We start from the raw sequence: 27,690 nt of genomic DNA on the forward strand, positions 1-27,690 counted from the left end.
AGAGAAAATATTTTAAAGAAAAAACATTTAAGACATTAATAAGATTACCAACAAAGTTGAAAGAAAATCAATCAGGAATATAGAAGTCCCAAAACTTACGTACCCAACAAAAAGAGCTCATGTGGTATACCTACAAAATTATGAGCCAAACTATAAAATAGTCAATTAAATGCAAATCACTAAATTTGTATTCCATGTCCTCTGAAAATAATACAATGTAGTAACAATAATAGTTCATATGGCTTGTCTTTGGGAGAATAAACACTCTAAATTGACTTAAATATTAATCATTGCATCATTTATTAAATACTTATTTTTCTCTTCCTAAGCTGTCATGGATACACAAGTATATATACTGTTCTTCAATTATTTTGTAATTATTCTTTTGTGTGTATGCAATAGTTAATAAAGTCAAAATTAGTGAACTATGTAGAAAAGTAGGTTCACGGTAAATACAGAGAATAGAATATGAATCTAAATAAGAAAATAAATGAAATAGAAAAAAAAAAACAATATGGAGTCAACAAAACAAACACCAGAGAAATCTCTTGCAGTATTGATTTAAAAAGAGAGAAAATACAAATAAGGTGAAAATGGCATAATCTTTTTTTTTTTTTATGTTTGTTTATTTTTTAGACAGATTGTGTGAGCAGGGGAGGGGCAGAGAGAAGGGTACAGAGGATCTAAATTGGGCCGTGTGTTGACAGCAGAGAGCCCGGATGTGGGGCTCAAATTCACATCACCATGAGATGATGACCTGAGCTAAAGTCGGACACTCAACCGACTGAGCCACCCAGGCACCCCAGCACAAGTTTTATGTCATACAATTATATGAACAATTTGATGGAATTTGAAATTTTAGGTGATAAAAAAACGACAACTTTCTGGAAAAAATATAAATGATCAAAACTGAATCAAGAACAAATGTTTAAAGAACATGGATGGAACTACTACATTAAATTGATTCAGTAGTCAAATATCCATTCTCAAAAAAATTACACAATGGTTTTAGAGGCAAGTTTGTCCATCTTTCAAGGCATAGCAACACGTACTGTGCACAAACTATTCAAGAGAAGTAAGAAAAGAGACAGCTTCCCAACTTATTTTACAAAGCTAGGTTATTGACGCCAAAATCGCTGAAAGACACAGTAAACCACAGGGCATTTTACTTATAAACACAGATGAAAAATCTTACGTAACTAGCAAATATAAGAAAGTCAAGGCCAAGAAAGTTTCAGTAACTTGCCCATGTTCCTACAACTAGTAAATAGTGGAGCTCTATCTCTCTCAAACCAAAGACTGTGCTCTTGAAGGAGAGACGCAGGACCAATAACAAGACTTGCAAACAAGAGAGCACCTTTAAATTTGTGATTACCATGGATTTCCATATCAGTACACCCTGGAATCTGACCTGCAGCTGCGGAGGTTACAGGGAGGCATGGGACAAACCATATACTCTAGAGACCTCATTGCGACTCCTCTTCCCTCTCTGCCACCTGCTCTGGCTGGCAAGACAATGTTTTCTTTTAATTCTCACAAACTGTGGAGAGTAAGTATTATTACTTTTATTTTACAAACGAGGTGAACACATCTTAGGGAGGCAAAAAGTACTGAAAAGAAATGAGTTCACAAAGATAATAGAGGTCGAGCTGAAATTCAAATTCAGACCCCTGTCACTTCAGTTCTCAATTATCTGGTTTGAAATTGTTCCTGTCCCGAGTCAGTGTACCTGGGCATAGTGTGAGCCTGCAGCTTCCTGACTGAACCTCAGGCACCACACAGGTATTCTGGCCTGCTTCCTGCTTCTATGTCATCTTTCCAGTATTATGCTAAAAATAGGCCCAAGATCTGATCTAATTATTCCCATACCTAGTTCTTATAAGTCCCTTTCATTGGGCATGGATCTTGTCATTGAAAGGAGCTCCACTCACCTAGATAAACCAAACTTCATGAGAATTGACACTTCTGGAAGCAAGCCAATAGACCAGCCCCCAAACCATAGTTAGATGTGAATACCTGGGACAGAATAAAGAGGGTTCTAGAATCCCTTCCAGGCTTGGTGATTTGCATCCCTCACCCTATTCGAGTGTCCCATAACCCTCATCACACACTGTCAATTTAAATACTCCCACCTGTTAAGAAGCTTTCACTACAACCTGTAGCAATAGTGGGAGCAAAACATGGTATCTCAGCTCCCTTCTCACTGTATTATAAACCTCATGATGGCAGGGAGTTTTAGTAGAGTTATTCACTATCATATTTCAGAATCTGCAACAATGCCTGACACATAATAGACACTCAAATCAGTGATTTATTGAATGGTTTTAATTTGATTCCCCACTGTTGGGGCCACACCCAGGAAACTGAGTCTGTGAAAACAAGCACAAAGCAGAACACTACAGCATCAGGAATACTACTGTTGTGATACAGGGATACTAGAGTGTTACCCCTTCTTGTGTTATTAGGTCAGATCGAAATGTTCAGAAACTATGGTCCTTAAGGGCTTTTTAGACTGTGATTTCCAATCAGCCCCAATAGGTCTCTGTGGGCAAGATGGAAATGGTGATAGATGGGGGCACCTGGCATTGCTTTACCCACTGCTCACAGGGAGACCACAGAGGTGGTGCTGGCTGACCCGCTGTCATCTCACATCAAACTTGAGAGCCCTTTCATGCTTTGGAAGAGATGACTGAACTTTTTACCATGTATCTCTTTAATTAAAACGGATGTGCTACCATGTGATATTTTCCACATGGCAAAGCCATTTTCCTTTATGTAAAGGACACATATTTCATGCTTTCACATTAAAGGTGCCTAGGAAGGTTTTCAACACCCAAAAGTGGGAATTATTTGCTTCAGCATTTATGTTAGTTGCCGATGTAATGACTTAATGTGACAGCTTGTCTAGAGTGACATTTAATATGCCTGTTGTGCACAAGTCATATTTCATTTACTTTTTGAGATATGGGCCCCAGGGAAATGGGCTTTATGAATTTCATGGAGAGCTGATGAACTCTATTCATCCACCCAACACCCACACAGAAAAGTCTTTTACATAGGTTTTCTGAAACTAAAGAAATAAATGTATGTTTAAGTGGATGAGAAGATCAATAACTAATTTAACCATAAAGTGAAGGTGTGCTCCCTATCCAGGGCCGCAGAAGATGTAATAGCATTCTTCTCATTTCTATCGTTTTCCTATTAACTTTTCATACGAATGAATATTTGTGGTTCAGACCAAATACCATATGTACAAAAAAGAAATAGTGTAGGAGTTTAATGATAAAAACGCTCAACCTTGCTTACTCCCTCAAAAGCCCAAGACTAGACACTTCAAGTTTCAGCAAGCAATATGGTGCATTTTCATGTACCAGAGGATGTTTAATTTCATTTGTATCCAAACTACACTCAAATATTACATGTCATCATAAATCTAATAGATAAGAATAAGATCCTTGGAAAATCAGCCACATTTTTTTTAATACTTTGGCACAAGAGAAAATGTTTTTATTTACTGTAGCACCCAAATATTCAAATGGACGTTTTTTGGTTTTTGTTTTTGTTTTGGTTTTTTTTCTGATATGTACTAGGCTGGGGAGAGTTTGGGATAGAGATCTAGTAAAGGTTGGCTTCTGGGTGGAAGATGACAGTGACAAGAAGAAGAAACTGTGAAATATACATATAAATAATGGTGTTAAATGCCAAGTCTATAGAGATTTAAAACAAGTATTATCAGTGGCAAATTTTTTCTTCTATAGGAATGACAAAGTCCTTTACATTCTATAGGACTATAGGAGTGTCACTCCTATAGAATGTACTAGTTCACCTAAGGGAGGACATATAAATTGTCTCTAGTAAAAACCCAATAGACTGGCTGGGCAGGAAGGAGTTACCACAGCACAACATCCACTCCACGTTAAAATCGCCTAAAATTTTTTTTAAATCCCTTTCGACCCAAGCCACATCTGAAGCCAATTAAATCAGAACCACTGGGAGCTAGACCCAGGCATGTGCATGGTTTAAAGCTACCACAGGTGACTCTAATGAGCCAAATTTAAGAATTCCTGACCTAGATATTGGAGTATACTTGTATTTTCTAACCAGTTGGTTCTTTCATACAACAAGAATTTACAAAGTATATACCTCATGTCAGATAATGTACTAAGCAATAGGGGTGAAAGTATTTAACAAGAGCAAAAAAACAGGACACAATGCTACCCTCAAGAAAGCAGTCTAAAAGCAAAGGTTTATGCAAAATAATAAAGTTAATTGCTTACAAAAATAATAAAACCAGCAGCTTGCATTTATGTTTTACTATACTCTAAGCAGTGCCAAGTGTTAAAAATGCATCCACTCCTTTAATAATTTGTCTTATTACCTCACTATACAGATGAGAGAAATCGACTCAGAGAAGTTAGATAAAATGCCAGGTGTAACAATGCTAATTTACTGGTACAGATGGGACTCACCCCAAGCAACCTTCACTTTTGCTATACTACAGTATGGAGGTTGTGATTAAATGCTAGAAAAAGCTCAAAGGAGGAAGCTGAAAATTCAGCCACAAGGGGAGAAAGATGTTTGGGACAGCCTCAGAAGGGAGGCAAAATTTGAATCATATAAAAATGTAGCAGGATTTTTCTCAAGGGGAGAATTACAGGTAAAATGCATTAGGACCGAATAACATTTGTAAAGACGGAGAGGCGCATGCATGTTTGATCAACAGAGGATAATCTGTATGATAATGAAGTTGAGGTCTGGATGAAATTTGTTTAGGGTCAGACTTTCCCCGTGTTGCCAGTTATTTCTGGAATTTTGGAATCAACATTACAACTGAGTGGCTTGATCAGAATTGCCTTCCCCTGGACTATATCAATACATAGCAATCGACTCTGCACCTACCAGTTCCTCATTGTTTAGAGATGTCCTAATGACCATAGCCAGGGAGAGTCCAGATTTCCGGGCAGCCAGAGTCTAAAATAAACAGAATTTAGGAGTTATTGGCACATGAGGTGGATGCTAAGTACATATTGTTCAACAACATGTGAAAATGTAAGAATATAACCTATCACTGTTCATGTTTTAGTCAATAGGCACCTGCCATTTTCAGTAGTCAGCTAGTTCATCCAGAATGTGAAATCATGGAACATTAAAGCTGATACAATCCCCTTATATAATCAGACCCAACCCTTACATTTAACTGATGAGAAAACTGAGGTCCAGCAAGGCAGACTGATCAGCCCCAGGTATCCATGTTAGCAAGAGACTTCTCTAACTTTGTTTTTCCTCAAGGTGATCATGATCACATTTCTTCATAAAACATGGCCACTGGTGCAGAGCTAGATGATCTGTGTGACGGCCCCAAATCACAGGTGTTAGATGATCCTTGAGTTGTTCACAGTTCCCTGGAATATTCTTTCATATCTAAGCAGTATATTTTTCCTAAGTGTTCATTTTATCAGGTGAGAACCATTATACCCAGATTGGTTTTCTTAACTCAATGTTGGTAACATAAGTAATTTTAAATAAAAGTCAAGTCCCTTTTGTTTCCCTACCATAAAACAGAACCATTATATCTCCTACCTGAAATGTGTGTGATATAATACACTCAGCAGAACTGTAGAGAACTTTGGAAACCCGAAGTTTTAGATGGGAATGTTTAATATGTTATCTCATTAGGAACAAAGGGAAGTTACAATGGGATTTTGCACCTGGTCTTAAATCTATCTCCTTGGAGCTACAAAGCCATAAACTCAGATAAAAGTTCAGCAATCCTCAGTGAGGAAGTCACTATCCATCCATCACCACCCCTTCTGTGTAAACCTATAGAGAGATTACGTCCAAGGAATTAGCCAAGATGATCTTCCATTTCTGACAACTATTGTCTCTAAAATTATGTTTGCATTCTATTTTAGTCTGTATTCATATCTGTTGTGTATATAATTTTGTGTATCTTTCAGAATAGAACTAGATGTTAAATTCTTGCAGAACCCAAATTTCTCAGTCTTCTGTCTCTTTTTATTTCCCCATCTTTTATCCCATGAGTAAGTGCAACATACATTCAGAAATATAGAAAATATTAAATTGAAAATCACTTACCATGGCCTGAAGATCCCAAGTGTCAGAGGAAACAAAGTGTAAATAATTAGACATAAGAAAGGTGAGAAAAGAGTATAATGATGTTAAATAAACTGAACACTTTAAAATAATATCCACACTACAATGGCAGAAATCTGGGCTACAGAGACACAGTAGAAGATCTTTCCAATCAAGATTTTATCTTTCCTAATTTCAAACACAAGTGATGGTTTTCAGATGAAGGTTTTCATAGCAAAATTAAAAATTACTGATATAAGAAATAGTATAAATTGCCGCTTAAAGGGAAATTTCTATTTCTCTGGGATAGAACATATTTTCATGTCATAAACTGTTAAGAATTTGCCTCCAGGAAACTGTGGAGACAATTTTGATGATAGAACAAAACACTTTGTTTTCTGGCAGTTAAGCTATTTGTTTTTAATAGTCTAATGTGGACCATTATCAATCCTTTGCATCTTTAGGTGGTCCTGTGCATATTTTGTTATAGGAGAGCTTGAGTTATTCAGAGTTATGTTTAGGTTTAATGAGGTTTTAATGACTTGAGAGTTGTAATTTTCTTCAGAGAGTGGAATCACTTATTAATGTGATTAAATTTGATCTTAATTAAATAAAGAATTGGTTAATAGTATCTGCTGCTTTATAAAGTAGTAGAATCCAGTGACATAAGATGAGGAAGTCCAAAACAAGCCTCCAAGTGTGCATTAAACTTGTGGTCCTTTGCAACATTGCACTTATCAAAGCCCAGTTGCAGCAGCTCAATTAGCATGCCCTGTGACTTCTATTTGCCCAATTGTTATGCCATTTTAAACTGGTTTGTAATTTTAACCAATAAAAAAGGGGCCAAGGGGTACATGGCTGTCTCTGTCAGTAGAACATACAACTCTTGATCTCAAGGCCAGGAGTTCAAGCCCCATGTTGGAGAAAAAGAAAGAAGGCTTAAAAAAAAACGCTGTCAAAAGGTTAGAATTATTTCATTTATTTAATAGATTTTAAAGAAATGATAAATGCAACACTTGGTAGAATCCAACTTCTTATATGTATTATTCTATGAAATACAGATAGGCATGGCACTTAATGATAAAGAAAAAGGCAACACATACAACTGAAGAGAATGAAACAGGAGTTCCTTACCACATCTCGTACAATGGGCAAAGTTTTCTTCCTACGGAGATCTGGCATACTGTCAATACCATAAAGCCCTCGCCCAGCCCTGAAAGAGGAGAAAGAGGAATGATTTCAATGGGATAAGGACTTCCTTTAAGAAAAAGGCTGTAAAAAAGATTAAATGTATACCATGATTTTCAACTGGTTCACAAAATAGGAAAAATCCAAGCCTCTTAAGACCTCACCCTCACCCAGTGAAAAGGAGACTCTAGCTACCAAAGTGATCACTTGTATTCTTGGATAGTTCCATACATTGAAACTTTAGCCTGGCTTGGTTGACACCTTGGTTTTCTGTCAGCATCACAAGGAAGATAATAAAAATTGTTAGTTACACGTAACTTTGTATTTCTGGGAAGACATAGAAGCAAACCATTTTGCTGCAACTTTTGTCTGCAACGATATAAGAAATACCTGTATTTGTAAAAAATAACATTCTTTTTTGATGTGTTTCATCTTCACAGATGAAACTCCAAACTGGTATCTCAAAGAGCCATAGTTGCATTTAGAGTATTTGTAACAACCCTTATATCAGAATTTTTCCTTTTTTGGAATCTACCGCACAGAAAAATACAACAAGAAATTAATTTGTTATCCAAGGATATTCACTGCACCATTTCTTTTTGTAATAGCAATACAAGCTAGGTAACCTACATACTTATGGAATGAATTATATTATCTATCCAATGAGAACACAATAAAGTAAACGAGTTAAATACATATGTGTATAAATGAAAAAAATCATGTTATGTGAAAAAAGCAAGTTTGCATTTTAGTAAGTTTAGTATGATACTGTACTACATGTGCTTATATATACACAGAAAAATACCTAGAAAGATATTCATTAAATTGATAGCCAGAGTTACTTCTGTGGAGTGATACTGGGTCAAAGAAAAAGCAAAGATTCTCACTGTTATAAATTTGGTAAGAGTCAATGTTCCATAATAAGCGTTACCATGTTTGCAATTAAAAATATTCTTGAAATATATTCATCTTTATTGAAATAATGGAATGCATTGAATTGTTTTTGTTGCATCTAAGCTAGTGATTTTATACAACCACAAATGTGCTCAAGTCACTGAGGAGAGCTTCCCTTATGCTCACCTGACCTATAAAACTCTTGCTAAACTCCAGCTTATTAGAATCACCTTTTCCACCAGGCACACACAATTCAAAGGCAAGGGTGTTAGCTACGCACCTCTGCCACTGAACAGGCCACAAAAGCTGATAATAGATTATCAGCATCTCACAGCCCTGTTTTCACTGACACAGAGATGGCCTCTTTGCTCTTAGCTTAATGAAGGGAAAATTTTGCCTTACTGGATTTTTTTTATAGTAGCCGTGGTCTTAACTCCAACACTTCTAGTTGTATCAATCACTAGCTTGATGATCTTGAATAATTCACTAAGTTATCACACAACTCGTTATGTGAAATAGTACTAAAAGAAAATGTTAATAAAGATAGAATGTCAATAAATAGCAAGGTCATAACTTATATGTTTATTCGGTAATAAATGTGAATATTAATACCACTGCACATGAGGAAGAAGTCTGTCAATTCTGAGCAAATTATATTTAAGTTCATGAATTTCAACTAAAAGTTTTTGTTTAGATCATAGAATACAGGAAAAGGATAATAGCAGGGCAGAGATCAACACACATGAATGAAAAGGAAAAGGAGAAGCGATAGGAGGGAAGATAGTACATGTGGGGAAAATGACATTTGAGAGCCTGTTCAGCAATGACTGTATGAGAAAAGAGTTCATACAGTTTCCATCATTACCCAGAACAATGCCAATTGATACTCTCTAGGCCAATGGCACAACTCCAGTCAAAAACCAAGATGAGGATCACACACACACACACACACACACACACACACACACACACACACAAATCATTGGCAGCATGCTCTTATGGACTGCAAGAAATGGCAGTATCAAGCAAGGGAAAAGGGCAATTAAATCTTTTTTTTTCCTTCTCAACACCTGTCTTCAGAAAGTGAACCAACTCCTCCATCAGTGTAACTTTTCACTTCCCTCCTATTCTCTTTCCATATTCTTCCCCTCTCACTGCTAGTTCATTCTTGATTCTGACACATCCCAAATACCACATTTATGGGAAAAAGGTATATAGGTGTGTTTCTAGAAGGATCTTTTGAGTTTCGTTTGCTCCAATCTAAGGCTTGGATTCCTAGTGGTTTCTATTTTCTACCTCCTGTGAAGAGAATTAATAGTGACATAAAGTATAATTAATAAATGTCTTGCCATCACACTACATAGCAATCACACTAACTAGCTGCCTCTGAATGTTTTGAAATGTTTTGACTGATAAATAATGTGACTTAAATAACTATTTAAAGAAACACATTCAATTGTGACAATGCTTGAGAAAGTGATTTATAAACTACAAAGTGTAATATATACATGGGTTGTGTGGTTTCTTACACTAATGATTTATGTTTTCCTGCTCATAGAACTTAATTCAAATTCCCAAGAGCACCTAGAATTTTGGGCAAACGTATATACTCACAAGTTCAAGAATCAGTGTCACATACATATTTTCTTGGGTCTTAAATTTCACTCCTTTGCTTGTCTCATTATAACAGAGACAGCCAAGGACCCAGGCCAAACCTGAGCATTATGGAATAATGAGCCCAAGTTACAGACATGAATCCAAAATTTCTATCTGCCTTGAGTTTAGTTTCATTAAATTCATATTTTGAAATTTGTAAAATTTGTAATTGCAATAGAAATTTTCTCTTAATCTTTACCGTTTTAAAAAAATGCTCACAATCACGTTGTACTCCCTTAGAGTTTTACATTTTCATTATTACTGTACGATGTTTGCATAAACATAAACTTTCAATGGGTTATTCATCAAGTAATAATAAAACTTTTATTGTAAATCTGAGTATTAAAAAAAAGAAGAAAAAGAAGAAGTTTCCCTAATGGCCTTACTTCAAGAGTGGATAAGTGTTTGGTAAATACTGTAAAGCTCTATAAAAATGTAAGATATTTTTGAAATATTTATTTTATTTATTTATTTTTGAGAGAAAGAGAGAGAGCAAGCAGGGGAGAGAGGAAGAGAGAAAGAATCTTAAGCAGGCTCCACACCCGGCCCAGAGCCCAACATGGGGCTCAATCTCAAGACCATGATATCACGACGTGAGCTGAAATCAAGGAACAATTAAGCAAATGACCCACCCAGGCACCTTTGTGATATTTATTAAAAGTGTTCCTTATTGTTTTGGTGCAATTACAAATGGGATTGATTCCCTGATTTCTTTTTCTGCTGCATTATTGGTATATAGAAATGCAACAGATTTCTGCACATTGATTTTATGTCCTGCGACTTTGCTGAGTTCATGTATTATCTCTTAACAATTTTTTGGTGGAGTCTTTTAGATTTTCTATGGAGTGTCATGTCATCTGCCAATAGTGAAAGTTTGACTTCTTCCTTGCTGATTTGGATGCCTTTTATTTCTTTTTGCTGTCTGATTGCTGACGCTAAGACTTCCAGTACTATGTTAAATAGTAATTGTTAGAGTGGAATTTCTTGTCTTTTCCTGACCATGAAGAAAAGGCTCCTGGTTTTTCCCCATTGAGGATGATGTTAGCTGTGGGTCTTTCATATACGGCCTTTATGATGTTGAGGTATGTTCCAGCTATCCCTACTTTGTTGAGGGTTTTTAATCAAGAATGGATGCTGTATTTTGTCAAAAGCCTTTTCTGCAAGATCATATGGTTCTTATCATTTTATTAATGTGGTCTCTCACATTGATTGATTTGTGAATACTGAACCACACCTGCAGCCCAGGAATATATCCCACTTGATCATGGTGAATAATTCTTTTAATGTACTACTGGATTTGATTTACTAAAATCTTGTTGAGAATTTTTGCATCCATGTTCATCAAGGACATTGGCCTGTAATTCTGTTTTTTAAAAAAATCTTTTTAATGTTTATGTATTATTTTTGAGAGCGAGACAGAATGTGAGCAGGGAAGGGGAAGAGAGAGAATTCAAAGAATTCACAGAATTCAAAGCAGGCTCAAACTCACAAGTGGGGAGATTATGACCTGAGCCAAAGTCGGTCACTTAACCAACTGAGCTACCCAGGAGCCCAAGTTTAATTCTCCTTTTGAGTGGAGTCTTTGTCTGGTTTTGGAATCAAGGTAATGCTGGTTTTGTAAAATTAGTTTGGAAGTTTTCTTCTACTTCTATATTTTGGAACAATTTGAGAATAGGTATTAACTCTTCTTTAAATGTCTAGTAGAATTCCCCTAGGAAGCCATCTGGCCCAGGACTCTGGTTTCTTGGTAGATTTTTGATTACTGATTCAATGTCTTTGCTGGTTACGGGTGTGTGTAAATTTTCCATTTTTCATCCTGTTTCAGTTTTGTTACTTTGTGAGTTTCTAGAAATTTGTCCATCTCTTCCAGATTGCCCCATTTGTTGGCATATAGGTTTTCTTGGTATTCTCTTGTGTTTGTATTTCTGTGGTGTTGGTCATGATCTCTCCTGTCTCATTCATGATTTTAACTATTTGGATCCTTTCTCTTTTCTTTTTGATAAGTCTGGCTAGAGGTTTATCAATTTTGTTAATTCTGTCAAAAAGCCAATTCTTAGTTTCATTGATCTGTTCTACTGTTTTTGTTGTTGTTGTGTCTGTATTATTTATTTTTACTCTAATCTCTATAATTTCCCTTCTTCTGCAGGCTTGCTCCTTTTCTAGCTCCTTTAGGTATAAGCTTAGGTTGCGTATTTGGGACCCTTCCTGCTTCTTGAGTTGGGCCTGAATTGCAATACACTTGCCTCTTAGGATCACGTTTGCTGCAACCCAAAGCTTTGAATTGTCATGTTTCCATTTTCATTTGCTTCCATATATTTTAAAATCTCTTCTTTAATTTCCTGGTTAACCCATTCATTCTTTATTAGGATGTCCTTTAACCTCCACGTATTTGAGGGCTTTCCAAACTTTTCATTGTGGTTGACTTCAAGTTTCATACTGTTGTGTTCTGAAAATATGCATGGTATGATCTTGATCTCTTTGTACTTGTTGAGGGCTGATTTCTGACCCAGTATGTGATCAGTTCTGGAGAATGCTCCATGTGCACTTGAGAAGAATGTGTATTCTGCTGCTTCAAGATGAAATATTCTGAATCTATCTGTTAAGTCCATCTAGTCCAGTTTGTCATTAGAAGTCATTTTTTCCTTGTTGAGATTTCCTTGTTGAGATTTCCTGGTTAAGAATAAACCTAACTAAAGAGGTAAAACATCTATAGTTTGAAAATTATAGAATGCTTATGGAAGAAATTGAAGAGGACACAAAGAAATGGAAAAGCATTCCCTGCCTATGGATTAGAAGAACAAACATTGTTAAAATATCTATGCTACCCAAAGCAACCTACACATTTAATGCAATCCCTATCAAAATGCCACCAGCATTTTTCACAGAGCTAGAATAAACAGTCCTAAAGTTTTTTTGTAACCACAAAAGGCCCCAAAAAGCCAAAGCAATCTTGAAAAAGACAAAACTGGAGGCATCATGATTCCAGATTTCAAGCTGTATTACAAAGCTTTGGTCATCAAGACAGTGTGACACTGGCATGAAAAGAGACACATAGAACAATCGAACAGAATGGAAAACCCAGAAATGGGCCCAGAACTATAGGGTTACCTCATCTTCAACAAATCAGGAAAGAATATCCAATGGAAAAAAGACAGTCTCTTCAACAAATGATGTTGGGAAAACTGGACGGTGACAAGCAGAATAAAACTGGACCACTTTCTAACACCATACACAAGATTAAATTCAAAATGGATGAAAGACCTAAATGTGAGACAGGAAACCATCAAAATCCTAGAGAACACAGGTAGCAACCTTTTTGACTTCAGAGCCACAACTTCTTACTAGACACATCACCAAAGGCAAGGGGAACAAAAGCAAACAAGAACTAATGGGACTTCATCTAGATAAAAACCTGCTGCACAGTGGAGGAAATAACCAACAACACTAAAAGGTGGCTTACAGAATGGGAGAAGATTTTTGCAAGTAACACATCTGATAAAGGGTTAGTATCCAAAATTTATAAAGAACTTATCAAACCCAACACCCCAAAACCAAATAATCCAGTGAAACAATGACAGAAGACATGAATAGACACTTTGCCAAAGAAGACATCCAGATGGCTTAGAGGCACATGAAAAGATGCTCAACGTCATTCATCATCAGGGAAAGAGAAATCAAAACCACAAAGAGATACCACCTCATACCTGTCAGAATGCCTAAAATTAACAATACAAGAAACAATAGGTTTTGGCAAGGATGCAGGGCAGGAGTGGAGAAACCTCTTGCACTGTTGGAGAAAATGCAAACTGGTGCAGCTAGCTACTCTGGAGACCACTATGGAAGTTCTTCAAGAAACTAAAAATAGAGGTTGGTGGTGGGGCGCCTGGGTGGCTCAGTTGGTTGAGCGTCCGACTTCGGCTCAGGTCATGATCTTACGGTCCGTGAGTTCGAGCCCCACGTTGGGCTGTGTGCTGACAGCTCAGAGCCTGGAGCCTGCTTCGGATTCTGTGTCTCCCTCTCTCTCTGACCCTCCCCTGTTCATGCTCTGTCTCTGTCTCAAAAATAAATAAAACATTCAAAAAAATTTAAAAAAAAAAAAACTAAAAATAGAACAACCCTGCAATCCAGCAACTGCACTATCAGGTATTTTCCCAAAGGATACAAAAATACATATTCAAGGAGGTACAGTGTCCCAATGTTTATAGCAGCATTATCAATAACAGCCAAGCTATGGACAGTACCCAAATATCCATCAACTGATGAATGGATAAAGAATATGTAATGTATGTGGGTGTGCGTACATATGTATATATTCTTTATCCTACACATACATGTACATATATACACATACATATATATATTTATATATATATATACACACACATACATACACATATGCATACACACACACACACACACACACACACACACAGTGGAATACTAGCCACCGAAAAGAATGGAATCTAGCCATTTGCCATGATGTGGATGGAACTACACTGTATTATGCTAAGCAAAATAGGTCAATCAGAGAAAGACAAATACCATTTGATTTCACTCATATGTGGAATTTAACAAACAAAATGAATGGACATATGGGAAGTGGCAGGAAGGACAGAAGAGAAGGAAACAAACCACAAGACACTCTTAAAGAACTATGGGTTGATGGAGGAAGGGGGGTGGGGAGATGGGCTAGATGGGTGATAAATACTAAGGAGGGCACTTGTTATGGTGACCACTGGGTATTTTATTTAAGTGAATGAATCACTGAATTTTACTCCTGAAACCAATATTGCAACATATGTTAAATTTAAATTAAAAAATAAAAATAAAAAAATAAGTATTTTCCCAATAGAGAGATCTGGGAGAGATTAAAACGAAAAATGGTGAAGACTGGAATTATATGTAGATAAAGAAATCACTGACTTTCCAGGCAAGAAGTCAAGTTCAAGGATACCAGTTAAAATCTGTAAGAAACTAGCTAGGCTCAATGATGAAGAGGTCAGGGAGAACCATCAAAACAGGCAACAGCAGACAAGAAACTCTGAAGGTGCTATCTGATTCTAGGGAAGCAGCAGTCTAATTTCAGTCCTTTTTGGTACAGCTGATTTGATTAAGCTATTGCTAACCATTGCCAGCAAACTAGCTAACAAGAGTTAATATTTATGTTGTGTTTACCAGCAGCCAGGTATAATGCTAATACTTACAGCCAACCTTGACATATATTACATTTTATTCTCAAAAAATCCAATGAAGTATAGGTACAATTATTTCCATAATATTATAAATGAGGAAATCAATGCACAGAATTGTTTAGAATTATTCCCAAAATCACTAAGTCATAGATAGCAGTGATTGGATTTGAACACAAGCTCAAGGGCTTATCATATTCCACTGTTCATATGATTGGATTATTGCATATTTACAACAATAATATGAACTGAGGCTTACAAATAACCCTACTTTACTTTTAATGAAACTAAAGTTAAGCAACTTATCCAGGCCTACAAGTCTATGGCAGAGCTTGTTTTCCAGTGAAGGACTCTTACCTCAAACCCCATGTTCTTTATACACACACATTTTTCTTTTTTTTTTGGAAGATGTAAGAAGTCTATCCCAATTGATCTAGAGTTCTTACTATTATTTGAAACACTTTAAGTGTATTCCAAGACAGTATTATCTTTAGATCAGAAATCCTGTATCAGTGTATAAAATAGTCCCAATCCACCCAAACAGCCCCTCTTCAGCCATTCAAGAGTTCTCTCCAGGAAAAAAGGAGGCTTTTAGACTACAGGCATTACAAATGAGATGAAAACATGAGACCTAAGGAAATATGTGGAAAGTCAATCATCACATAAAATTTATAAAATGGATAAAATTCCATAAATTATGGTGTCTTCTATATTTGATTCAATATTTGTTCTACACTACATAGTCATTATTTTTCATAATTTTACTTCTTAGTTCTTTGCATTACTATAAAAGGAATTTACTGGGGTGCCTGGGTGGCTCAGTTGGTTGAGAAACCACCTCTTGATTTTGGCTCAGGTCATGATCTCATGGTTCATTGGATGGAGCCTTATATCCAGTTTTGCACTGACAATGTGGAGCCTGCTTGGAATTCTCTCTCTCCCTCTCTCTCTGTCTCTCTGCCCCTACTTCTCCTCAGTCTCTTACTTTCTTTCTCAAAAGAAATGAACATTAAAAAACTTCTTAAATAAAGGGAATTTACAGAGTTTAATAAAATCTGAGGTATGAAATTATATTGCTGTCTGTGTTGACTCAGATTCAGTTAATCATCTTGTTACAGAACAAACCAATACACATTATCTAAAGGATATACATCCTGAAATTGTTAAAGAATGTGATATCTAAGATTAAAGACGTGAAAGCTTATTTAAAAATTTTTAACGTTTATTTATTATTGAGAAACGGCGAGAGACAGCATGAGCATGGGAGGGACAGAGAGATGGGGAGACACAGCATCCAAAACAAGCTCCAGGCTCTGAGCTGTCAGCACAGAGCCCGACGCGGGGCTCAAACTCATGACTGCGAGATCATGACCTGAGCCGAAGTCAGACACTTAACCGAATCACCCAGGCACCACTGAAAGCTGATTTTCATATATATTATTATCTTATCCCAGAATCGATCTGATAACATACTAAATGTATATAGATTGGAAAAAATCTCAGAGAAGGTACCAAGAGGCTATCCTGTGGAAACTACCAAGCAGTTTTACCAAAGGTAGTACTTTCTGATTATGAGATAAAGGTGTGCTGTTTCCACAAGTGGGTGGTTGAGGATTAATTGGTAATATTCACGGGCTGGATAATTTCCATTAGAAATCATAAAATTAGTAGACTCTATTTATATGACAAGGAGTTGTTAAATTAATTGAAGACTATAAGCCTAAAAAAGAAAACAACAACAAAAAACAGATCACAGTGCTTCTGTTTTTTTCTATGTTTCCAAGACAATTATTGGGCAGGGCTGTATAATTAATCTTTTTTAGCGTTATGCAACACTAAGGCAATGTAAAAGATTAATAATGAATCATTCTAAATCCCTCTCCTATAATATAGCCGTATTCTCTTACAGACTTTTAAAAACAACTCTTTGTATTTAGTTACTTAATGGTAAACATACAATAATCATTTTCATTTGCTTAATATTTTATATTTTACATACATTTTAACACAATTTTCCAGATGATCATTATCAACTTTAATTATTCAACTGCTGCTTATTAGAATATGTTATTCAGGATATTTTCCCTTCCTCTTTTTTCACCTTTTTATTTTTATTATTGTCAACACTGAATGACATTTGTCTGTGTAATGGGATGATTCACTCTCCATATCCAATTAATCACCATTCCTAAAGATATTTTGATTCTATATTTCATCATAATTAACACACCACCTGTTATAAGATACAGCATTATATATTTATATATTAGGGGAAAAATCAAATTAATCTCTGATATGCTTTCTTAGCAAGTAGAATTTAAATTGTGCGTTTATTTAAAGGGCCTTCTTGCGGCACCTGGGTGGTCATGAACGCACAGTTTGTGGTTTCGAGCCGCTTTGGGCTCTGTGCTGACTGGAGCCTGGAATCTGCTTCAGATTCTGTGTCTCCCTCTCTCTGCCCCTCCCCTGCTCACGCCTCCCTCCCTCTCCCTCTCTCTTTCTTCTCCCAAAAGTAAATAAGCATTTTAAAAAATTTTAAATAACATTAAGGGCCCTCTTAAACCAACTTCATCAATGACACAGGTTTGTCATGTATCATATTTTTCTATATCTGAAAAGAAAAATATAAACAAAGTGAATTGTTATTCCTTAAGTTTCTCATTCAGAGTCCAGCTTTTGAGAATTACTCTTCAACTCAGAATGATCAATGTCTTGGACTTTTTCCAAATTATTGTCTTTTAAGCTATCAAGAGCAATGGGGATGTGGCATTATATAAAATAGCGCTTCATTATTGTCTCTCTTGTTTCAAGAAGTGGGCAGCTCTTCTGCAGACAGTGATGTTGGTGGGCTCTCAACCTCACCCAAAGCTTCAAATCATCATCCTATCCTTCCTTAAATCATCCTAATTTTTCTCAACTAAAACATTAAGAAATTGCAAATGTCCAGCTCATACCGTTAGCAATAACAATAAAATTACACTTCCGCAGAGCACTTTTACTAGATATATAAATGTATAGACAGTAAAATTCTTATAATTGCTGCTAACTTACCAATGACTGCAAGACACCATTAGTTAAATGCATCTTGGTTTGTTATAATGTGTAAAAACAGATGTTGTAGGGGCGTCTGGGTGACTCAATTGAGTGCCCAACTGTTGATTTCAGTTCAGGTCATGATCTCACAGTTTGTGGGTTCAAGCCCCACGATGGGCTCTGTATTGACAGCACAGAGTCTGCATGAGTTTCTCTCTCTCACTCTGCCCCCTCTCAAAATAAATAAATAAACCAACAAACAAACTTACACACACACGTATATAAAATAAAATTAAAAACATGTAGATTTGATAAAATATGGTATTTTTGGCATCTCCCTCCTGAACGCCCATACTGATAGTGTTCTACTCCAGGTCTTACTATTTTAGCTCATCTTTTCATTGTTTTTCTTTGTTTGTTTGTTATCCAGCCCATTTTTTACATTGCCAAGTTTTTTTTTCTAGACTATTAATACAAAGATACAGTTTTCATATTCAATATCACTTATTGGATACAAGATATAGAACGAATGTCTTTATATCCCAGTAAGGTATGATTGTCCCTCTGGTCTCATCTTCTTTGACTTTTCCCTCTACCTTCTTGTTCCGGCCATCCTGAACTCCTTTATAGATCCCCAGGGTCAACACACTATTTCCCCACTCATCTATTTTCACTCCAGTACTTCCTCTACTGGTACTGGCCTCCTTGCTGAGTGGCATAGGCTCACACTTATCTACCTCCCAAATGAAATTTGAACCTAACACTCATGGACTTTGAAGGTACCTACCTCCTCCGCATCTCAAACAATTGCACTTCTCTGTAACCTCAACATCAGAGATTCTCAGTGGGAGGGGCTGGGCAGTGAGTAGGAGAGGAGAGGGGAAAATCATGACTCCTGGCTTCAAAGATGGGCTTATCGGCAGTTGTGTGGGTTCAAAGGTAAATAAATATTTGTTGCTAATAGAGAACAGCCTACTTTTTGGTTGAACTGGAGCAGAAAAACATTTTTTAAATTTTAATTCCAGTACAGTTAACATACAGTGTTATATTAGTTTCAGATGTACAATATAGAATTTCAAGTTCCATCTATTATTCAGTGCCATCAAGATAAGGGTACTCTTAATCCCCTTCATCTATTTCACCCACCCACCCCCACCTCCCTTTTGGTAGCCACTGGTTTGTTCTCTATAGTTAGGAGTCTGGTTTTTGTGGGGTTTTTTGGGGGTTTTTTTTGGCTTGTGTCTTTTCTCCCCCACCTTGCTTACTTGATTTGTTTCTTAAATTCCACATATGAGTGAATTCATATGGTATTTGTCTTTCTATGCCTGGCTTATTTGGCTTAGCATTATATTCTCTAGCTCCATCTATGTTGTTGCAAATGGCAAGATTTCATTCCTTTTTATGCTTGGATAATATCCCATTGTGGTGTGTGTATACACCTGTGTATATACATACACACACACATATATGTATCTATCTCACATTTTCCTTATCCATTCATCTATCAGTGGCTACTCTGGCTGCTTCCGTAATTTAACTATTGTAAATAACGCTGCTATAAAGATAAGGGTCAAGCAGAAACACTTTTGAGAACAGTTGTTCTAAGTCTTCTGTCATAACCCCTGTATAACTACATTGTTTGGTTGTTTATACAGACGTACCCACTAGAATACATGTTTCAAAAAATGACAAATCTCACTTGTATCTACCTCTCTAGAGCCAACTCTGGCATGTAACAGGGAAAAATAAAAAGTAGAGGTTCAAGTGAATAGGTCTTGACAACAAAGAGATTAGATATTAAATTAACCATAGTCTCGGTTTTAAAAAGTAAGATTCTTATCTTTGAAATAACTCCTGGAAAGAGCAAGAGCAAAGCCTGAGGACCAGGGAGAAAGTCAATGATCTTACAATGAAGTGAGTTTGAAGGCAAGGTTTTTGTCACAGGAAGATAAGAGCCTCGTTACTAGACCAGTAATTATTTTTTAACTTACATGAATCTCAGTGATCTCATACAGAAAATGGAATAATTACCCTCCTTGTAGCAGTGTTGGGAGCATTGAGATGATATATATGAGTAGATTATACATTACTGGTAGTAATTAATTTATTATAGACTTCTGTAGGCAGGAATGTTATTGAAGTAGATCAAATAGGTGCCGCCTCACTGCTGCCCTAGGGCTATTGATATTCCTCCAAACTAAAGCATAGATTAGTACCACTGTTCCTGGCAGACAGGAAGTTGTAGGTAGCTCTCTACTTGAAGAATGCAAGAAAAAGAAGGGCAGAAAGCCCAAGTAGTGGTTATAGTCTATGCTGTACTCTGAGCTCTATTAACTCTCTCTTCTGACTCAGTCTTGGTCTAGACTTCATTCTTCTGCTTCTCCCATTTTTGTTTAACACCCCAGCTTTGACAATGATACATGTTGAGTGAGATTATTCCTTATCTCACACTTATCTACAATCCTGGTCCCAGCTATTTAACTTCCTGTCAGACAAGGGTCTCAGAGATAGCCCAACCAAGTTCATTTTTTTTTTTCTCTTAACTCTAATCTCTGAAAAACACTGCTTTTATCTTCTCAATTTTCCAAGCCTTGTCTCAAAAGGGAAATAAAATTCAAAGCATTAAGCTCCTCCTCAGTACTAATCATTCCAGACTCCTCCGTCTCTTCTTTACCTCCTGGATTCTCTTAACTGTGGCCATAAAGTACAATGTTTGTCGTTATTGGAAATCACTTATAGTCCTCTAAACTACCACTGATGGACTCTTTGGAAGGAACTATGTTAGACACCAACATGCTCTCTCTCAGTAAGACCACTGTAAGCATATTTCCTCTTACCTTGAGGGATCACTAATTCTTTGGTTGAGCAAGAGATGAAATAATTGGCTTGAGTTTAGAGGGCATGGTTGTACGACAAAGATATAAAATTATGTACACTTGCACAATGCTGCTAACATCTGAAGAGGAAAATGAGACTTAAATAGGGCATAGAATATTCCTATCTTCCATCTCTTGCTTATTCTGGCATGTATTAATAATATTAATGTATTAATACATTAATAATAAGAACGTGTTAATAATAGTGTACTGGCATCTTGACTTGCCGACCATTTTTAAATACGTTCTCCGGCTTGCTTTGTCTCTTTTGCTCTTTCTCTAGTTCATGCAGTAAATTTGTATCCGCAGTAATTCCACTGAAGCAGGCAAGAAGCACGTTTGTTCTGCTGAGTGCCTGGATCACTCCAGGCAGTAGGTATCAACAAATAGTTCTTAAATGTTCTCGTTATTTCCACAAACCTGTCAGCACTTTTAAGCCAAGACAGCCATTTTAGAAACAATTATTCTGCCTGCAAATTTCCTTTTGCATGTCTCTTTTTTGATTTCACTGTTATTTATAATATCACTATTTGGCGAATCGCAGAGGTTTACCATCCTAAATAATAGCTAATCCAGATTGTAAAACTCAAGCAGGCTAAGAAATGACCTCCTCCCCCATTCTTGTATTTTAGGGATGTGGAAAGCAAGCTGCAAAGAATGTAAACACTTGTACAAGATACCCAGATGACCGGCAGCAAGCTGGAAATACTTGGAGATCCAGACAATCACTGCAGCCCTCCCTTCTTCTTTGCTTCTAATATCCAGAAGACACCAAACTTTGTCCGTTTTCTTTCTGGTCTCTGTCTTGTTCTCTCTTTTATAGCTCACATTGTCTTCTCTTTTGCATCTTCCTTTATATATGGATCATCACAATCTTGCTGTATATCTTATCATTAGGCCAAGAATTCTTCTCACTGACTCTGTAATCACCTATTTCCCCATCTCCATTTTCTCCCATCTTCCGTTCACCTTGAACAAAACAGCTGCTTCCATCTTCCTGTAGTACATGGCCATGGGTCTAACATGATGAAAGCCATGTTGTAAGACCAGTTTGGCAGTGTTGTTCAAGATGTATTTATTAGAGGAGGGATAAAGGGGACAGAGAGGTGGTCTAAAAAGATTGTTGAAGTAATCCTCGGTTCTTTAATGGATTCCTTAATGAGGGTCTTGACAGAGGTGGCTTCACTACTTTGTTTTTCAACCCCCCTCATTCCACTTTATGAACTCTGGTAGAATTCCCAATTGAAACTGCTATAATATTTTAAAGAGCAAATGGCCTCCTTGTGAAGGAGAGCCTTTGTATTCCACTAAATTACTTTCTCCTTTCCTAGGCATTTGACCTCTTAACGCTCCATAATGCTCTTTAACACTTTAGGCAGGCTCTTTCTTTCCAGCCCTTGTTCCTTTGACACACGGTTTTAGAAGTGCTGACTACCTCATTTTTTATCATTACATTATTTTTTTTAAGCTAATGCCATTTTTAAGTTTTTAAAGAGATAAAGGGGATGTGAAAGATTTACTATCCTGGTGCTACATTTTGTGTTTCCAGTGACTAAAAATATTTTTTTTTTCATAGCAAAAACAATGAAATGGTCGTAGGTTTTATTACAATGAGTTGCAGAAGTTAAAACGTAAAATGCGTCTGCTAAAACATTTCCCTTAAAGTTTTCTCATTGTTAGGCTTGAGGGACCAATTTCCGGTATTGGGGACTGATTTCTAACAACTCAATTACAACATGTACCTTCTAGGGCTCATTTCCTTAACAGATTGATTATCGAGTGGACAATATAGCATTTTTAGGGCTTATAATTCCCTGTAACAGAAACATTTCTTCTCCTTCTGAAACATTGACTGAAGCTAAATTAACCTCAGACATTATGACAGGCTACAACACAGAAAATAAAAAATTCAGCCTGAAATGTTCTTACAGTTAAGCACCCATTATTGTTTGAAAACATTTCCATTTAATTAAAATTCATGCTACAAAGGGTCTAATTTAGAGTGTAAGTTTTTACATTCCTAAACCATGCTTCTGTGGCTCAAAGCTGTAGTAAATATGACATTGTGTGTGTGTATTAATGTTCCCGGATTTGAAGCTAATTTTCTTAGCCATCTCTCTCTGAAAAATCTCAGCATCGATTTATACATAGTTTCTAAACCACAGTCATTCATAAGTTAATGAGACACCAGCTTCTTAATGTGCTTTACTTAAATGCCATTAAATAGAATCAAATATCCAATAGCAAAGTAACTATATTTATCAAAGCTGATATCTTAGAAATCTAAGATTTCTTTTAATTATACTTTTCTTTATACATATGCCTCAAATTTAATAGCCTGAAATTTTTTGCAATCCCTCTCCTGTCACTAATGAAAATTAGTAGTCCCTGATGGCAGAGACTAATGTCATTAGGTGGTTGCCTGACTTTCATAGCCCAGGTCCCTCTTATTACAGACAATATTTTCTGTATTCTTTTTTTACAGTTACCCTGTACCATACAAATAGAAACACAAACATGACTCAAACTAGCTAAATAAAGACACATTCAGCCCAGTGGTCTAGCTTTGATAGGTGGTACCAAGAAAGGTTTTGAAACCCTGTTCACCTCAAAGGATAAAAAAAATAAAGCAGAGAAGAAAATCCATGTTATACGCATCGAAGTAACCCAGTCACAGACAAACCAAAGGAGTCAGGCCGTGGTTGTACGTTATCCCATGGTTGTCTTACTTTAAGAAATTTATGGAATTCTTAAAATAGAATTAAAGTCTAATTTCAGAAAAACAATAAATATAAGACAGGTACTATTTTGGATGAATTGCCAACAAGGAGGGTAGGTGTTAAAGGAATTCCATCTGAATCACACATGCTAGGATATAATAATATTATACTATCAATTATACTTTTAAGGAAATGTTTCCCTGATCACTAATTCACAGTCCATTACTTCTCTCCCTCAGCAGCTCTATCTGTGCTCTCTCTGCATTAAATGACCTCAAGTCCTATGGGTGACGGACTTCTGGTACCATTGGACTAGAGACCATTTTCACATCTCTGAAAGTTTTAAGCATAACTACCAGTTATTCTTGGCAGGTTGAGAAGTGGCTTCCCTTATCTGTCCATCTGCTGCAAAATCACTTCTCTGCAAGCCATGAAGGTACTCAGAGGAGTGATGGCCCAGCGTTGTGCAAGTGATCACAAACTCAAAGGTTTTAACAAAACTCAACTGCATGATCTTCAGTAACTTTATTGAATAGCCTAGGACCAATATGACTATGCTACCTTCATATTCAATTAATTCTATTTATAACACACATTAAGCATTGTGTTATCATTCTTTGCCCATATCTGACTTTCTCCTTAATTATAGAATCCTCAAATTAGGAACCATGTACAATTTATTTTTGGTATCTGGTATTTAGTATAGGAACTTGACACTTATTAGTATCAGTAAATGTATTACTTAGTAAATAAAAGGAAAATTAATGATTGGAAGAATTCCTTTCAGTTCTTTTTTGAGGTACTCCTTTCAAAGGAAAATAAACACACATTTAGAATCTCAAGTAATTATAGAAATTTTAAAACTGTTCTAGATTTTTCATCCACCTTGGAATTTGGAACAAAGTTCATTATTGTAACTGGTATGCTTCTCTGAAAACTGAAGAACAAATCAATTCATCATTTGTCTAACTGATAATGTTGTTCTTACTATTCTTAACATAGGAATATTTTGCCTACTCAATGCAATCAGGGGTTAAATAGAGAATAAGTATTGTTTGTTCCTAATGAACATGCCTCACAATTACAGGTGTAGTTACTGGAGCTGAAACAGAGCTTTAAAAACACTCCCAACCAAAAAGTAATTACAGTTATTTTAACAAAGACAAATCCATCTATATTTAGCTTAATGTGTAATCAACTCTGCAAGCAGATTGTCAAAACTAGTTTTCAAGAAATACATTTTAAACCCAGTATTTAAAACAAACAAACAAAGATCTAATTAGGATGGAAAGGAGAAGAAGGGAACCAAACTATGCAGATTTGGGGGTTTTGGCTGTGCAGACTTGAGAAGCAGGAAGAGGAAAGACTGCTGGATTCCTATGAGGAGCACCTTATGTGTATAATTAGTAGTCTCTCAACTCATGGTGATATTGGAGCTGGCTTTCAATGACAGCATATGATTCTCTGGATTTGGGAAAGAATCATCTGGCCAGTGGTATATAAGCAGAGTTACTTGAAAATGGGCGTGTTTCTGATAAGATCATTAATGCAGCAACGATACAAATTTCTACCTGGATTTTTCTTTTGGGTACATGCCTGCCTGGCATCTGTCCATCATGTGGATCTCTCCTCTACGGTCTGGCACAATGATAACTTAGCTAATAACTTTAGGGTGATGATTTCACCATGGGAGATGAGGTAAAGAGAATACATGTCAACTTTGTTCATAAAATGCAAACAATATAACAGAACAAAGATACCAACTTTCTACCAGTTAGCAAGTGCTAGCCACAATATACATTAGTTCCTGTTATCATAAGTTGGTCATTTAGTCTCCCTATGCAAGCTAAAGCATTTGAGCCAATGACAATTAGGACCCCATATAAAATAAACAGGTTGTACAAGTAAGCCAATGAGAAGTAATCAAGTGGCTCTTAACTTGTATCCTGGGGGTAATGTATGAGGGAAGAGCAGAATTTTGCCACTGATAAGAGTGTTGCAGGAGATGGGAGCTAAGGCTGCATCCTGACCTGAGTCCTGCTTGCTTACAGGTGAGGCAACTGTTACACAAATTCATTCGCTTTTATTTTCTCTAATAAAAGCAACTAGATACAACTCTAGTAAAAGACTAGATATGTGAAATATGGTATATCCCAAGAAGTCCCACCAGCTTGCACTTATTACCCTATGTAATATGACAGAGAACACTAAGACAAAGAGGGGGAATTGGGGAAATGGGCATTTGTTACTATTACTTCCGTTTTGTCCAATGCAAGCAATGGTGTACTTAAGCTCGCCTCATGATTCTGGAGAACAGATTGTGCACATCTTTCCTGAATTGCACAATTAGAGTTGTCACATTGATAGCTTGAAATTGGCCTTGATAGGACAATGTAGACCAGGAAAATAGATAAACACTACAAATTAGTTTGGGGGCTTTGTTTTTATTGCTATTGTTAATGGAAAGCCAGTTGTAAAACATTTACCAGCATATCACTAATCGCAACTCTTGTTAATATTCCCAATAAGAAACTCCTCTAATTTGTTACTTCACTAACTGAACTCCTTTGTTCCCCTTCATCTCTATTTTTGGTTGATGTGGACCCTTAGTATCTCTCTATATCATCTTTGTACAAATGATTGAGTTTGTAATCAGTATCTTCCTCAGGGACTCAATTGAACAGATAGTCAGTAGAGAATACACATAAAGAGTCATGTAATTTACAGCAGTGATTTCATGATTCTCTGGTCAAATTAATTCACCTTAGCATTACTGACCTCCTAATATATATCTAGAGTACTAACTGCCATGTAGTGCTGAGAGACAATTTTTCATGGGTCTTTCACTTTTCTGTACAACTTGTGAATGGAGGCATTAACCTTTATTGTAGACTAACTTCTCACAGATATACATAGAGTGCACATGGAGATAGTGTCCTACTCTGGAGTAAAGGACAGATCCATGCCCTTGCCAGTAAAGTAAATGTACTGTCTCCCTTTGAGGTAACATTTGATTTGGTTTGCTTTTAAAAGACTGAGGTGTCCTAAGCCCAGAAACTGATGCAAATCTACTGTGTACCTTGCATCTATCTAGGTCTGCCTCCACATTGCCCCCCTGGGGCCTAATGGACAATAGAAACAGATGCAGACGTAAAGTTCATACTACTTGCTGTGTCTTATGTAATAACACCCTGTCTCTGACCAAGCGATCTCATGTCTTCTGCCAGCATCCATGAAAATGTGATAGACTACCTAGGGTAAAATATTACACACTTCAAAGTTTCTGACATGGAGGATATACATTAAGTTTATTTGTGGCCGTAAAGGGACATAAAAACTTGAAATATGTGATGTATGAATACATGTAATTATAAAGCACTGAATTGCATACAATCTAAATATATAAAGCTATATCAAGTAGTTTAAAAAGAAAAGATTTGTACTACAAATGTTTGAATTTCTCATCATGAAGAAATTTATGGTATAGCATTGCATTTCACTATACAAAATAACTATTTTATGCCACAACCCTTATTCATGATGATTGCTAAATAAGAGCATTAATCATCTAATGACAAAACAACTAATTTAAAGAACCAAGATAGAAATGACTTCCAACAAAATCACTGATTAGAAAAATTAACACTTATTTTGCCAGACCAAAAAAAAATAGTTTTTTTCCCTAATAAAATAAATTATATTAAATATTTCATCAATTTATTGAATATCAACTATATGTCAGATAGTACACCAGACTCCTCTAAAATATTCTTTATCATATTCACAATAACTTTTCAAGTAGAAATTATTTCTGTTTCATAGAAAAGGAAATTGTGGTTCAGAGAAGTTAAATAATTTGTTCAAAATTAATATAGTTACTAAGCAGCAGGAAATTGATTCAAATGTTAATCAAGTAGTTAGGAAATACAATGCCTTATATGTACTTTTAATAAAATAAACATATCGATTAACACGTGCTAGACTCTCTACTCTCTTCTCTCGTCTCTCTTCTCTCTCTCTGTAGCATTTAGGATAGTTACT

General features: G+C 36.2%; 1 protein-coding gene across 1 annotated transcript in view; it reads right to left on the minus strand.

Annotated features, from left to right (window-relative positions):
• Window positions 1–27,690, minus strand: part of UNC13C (unc-13 homolog C) — a 569,448-nt gene that overhangs the window by 359,386 nt on the left and 182,372 nt on the right. The window contains exons 4-5 of the mRNA XM_042988813.1: window positions 7,228–7,306; window positions 4,900–4,971 (exon numbers count right to left, since the gene is read on the minus strand). Coding sequence (XP_042844747.1) covers window positions 4,900–4,971; window positions 7,228–7,306 — 151 coding nt within the window. The remainder of the gene's footprint in view (window positions 1–4,899; window positions 4,972–7,227; window positions 7,307–27,690) is intronic.

The sequence above is a fragment of the Panthera tigris genome, chromosome B3 (genome assembly GCF_018350195.1).
Source record: "Panthera tigris isolate Pti1 chromosome B3, P.tigris_Pti1_mat1.1, whole genome shotgun sequence".
In the NCBI taxonomy this organism is placed as follows: Eukaryota; Metazoa; Chordata; class Mammalia; order Carnivora; family Felidae; genus Panthera; species Panthera tigris.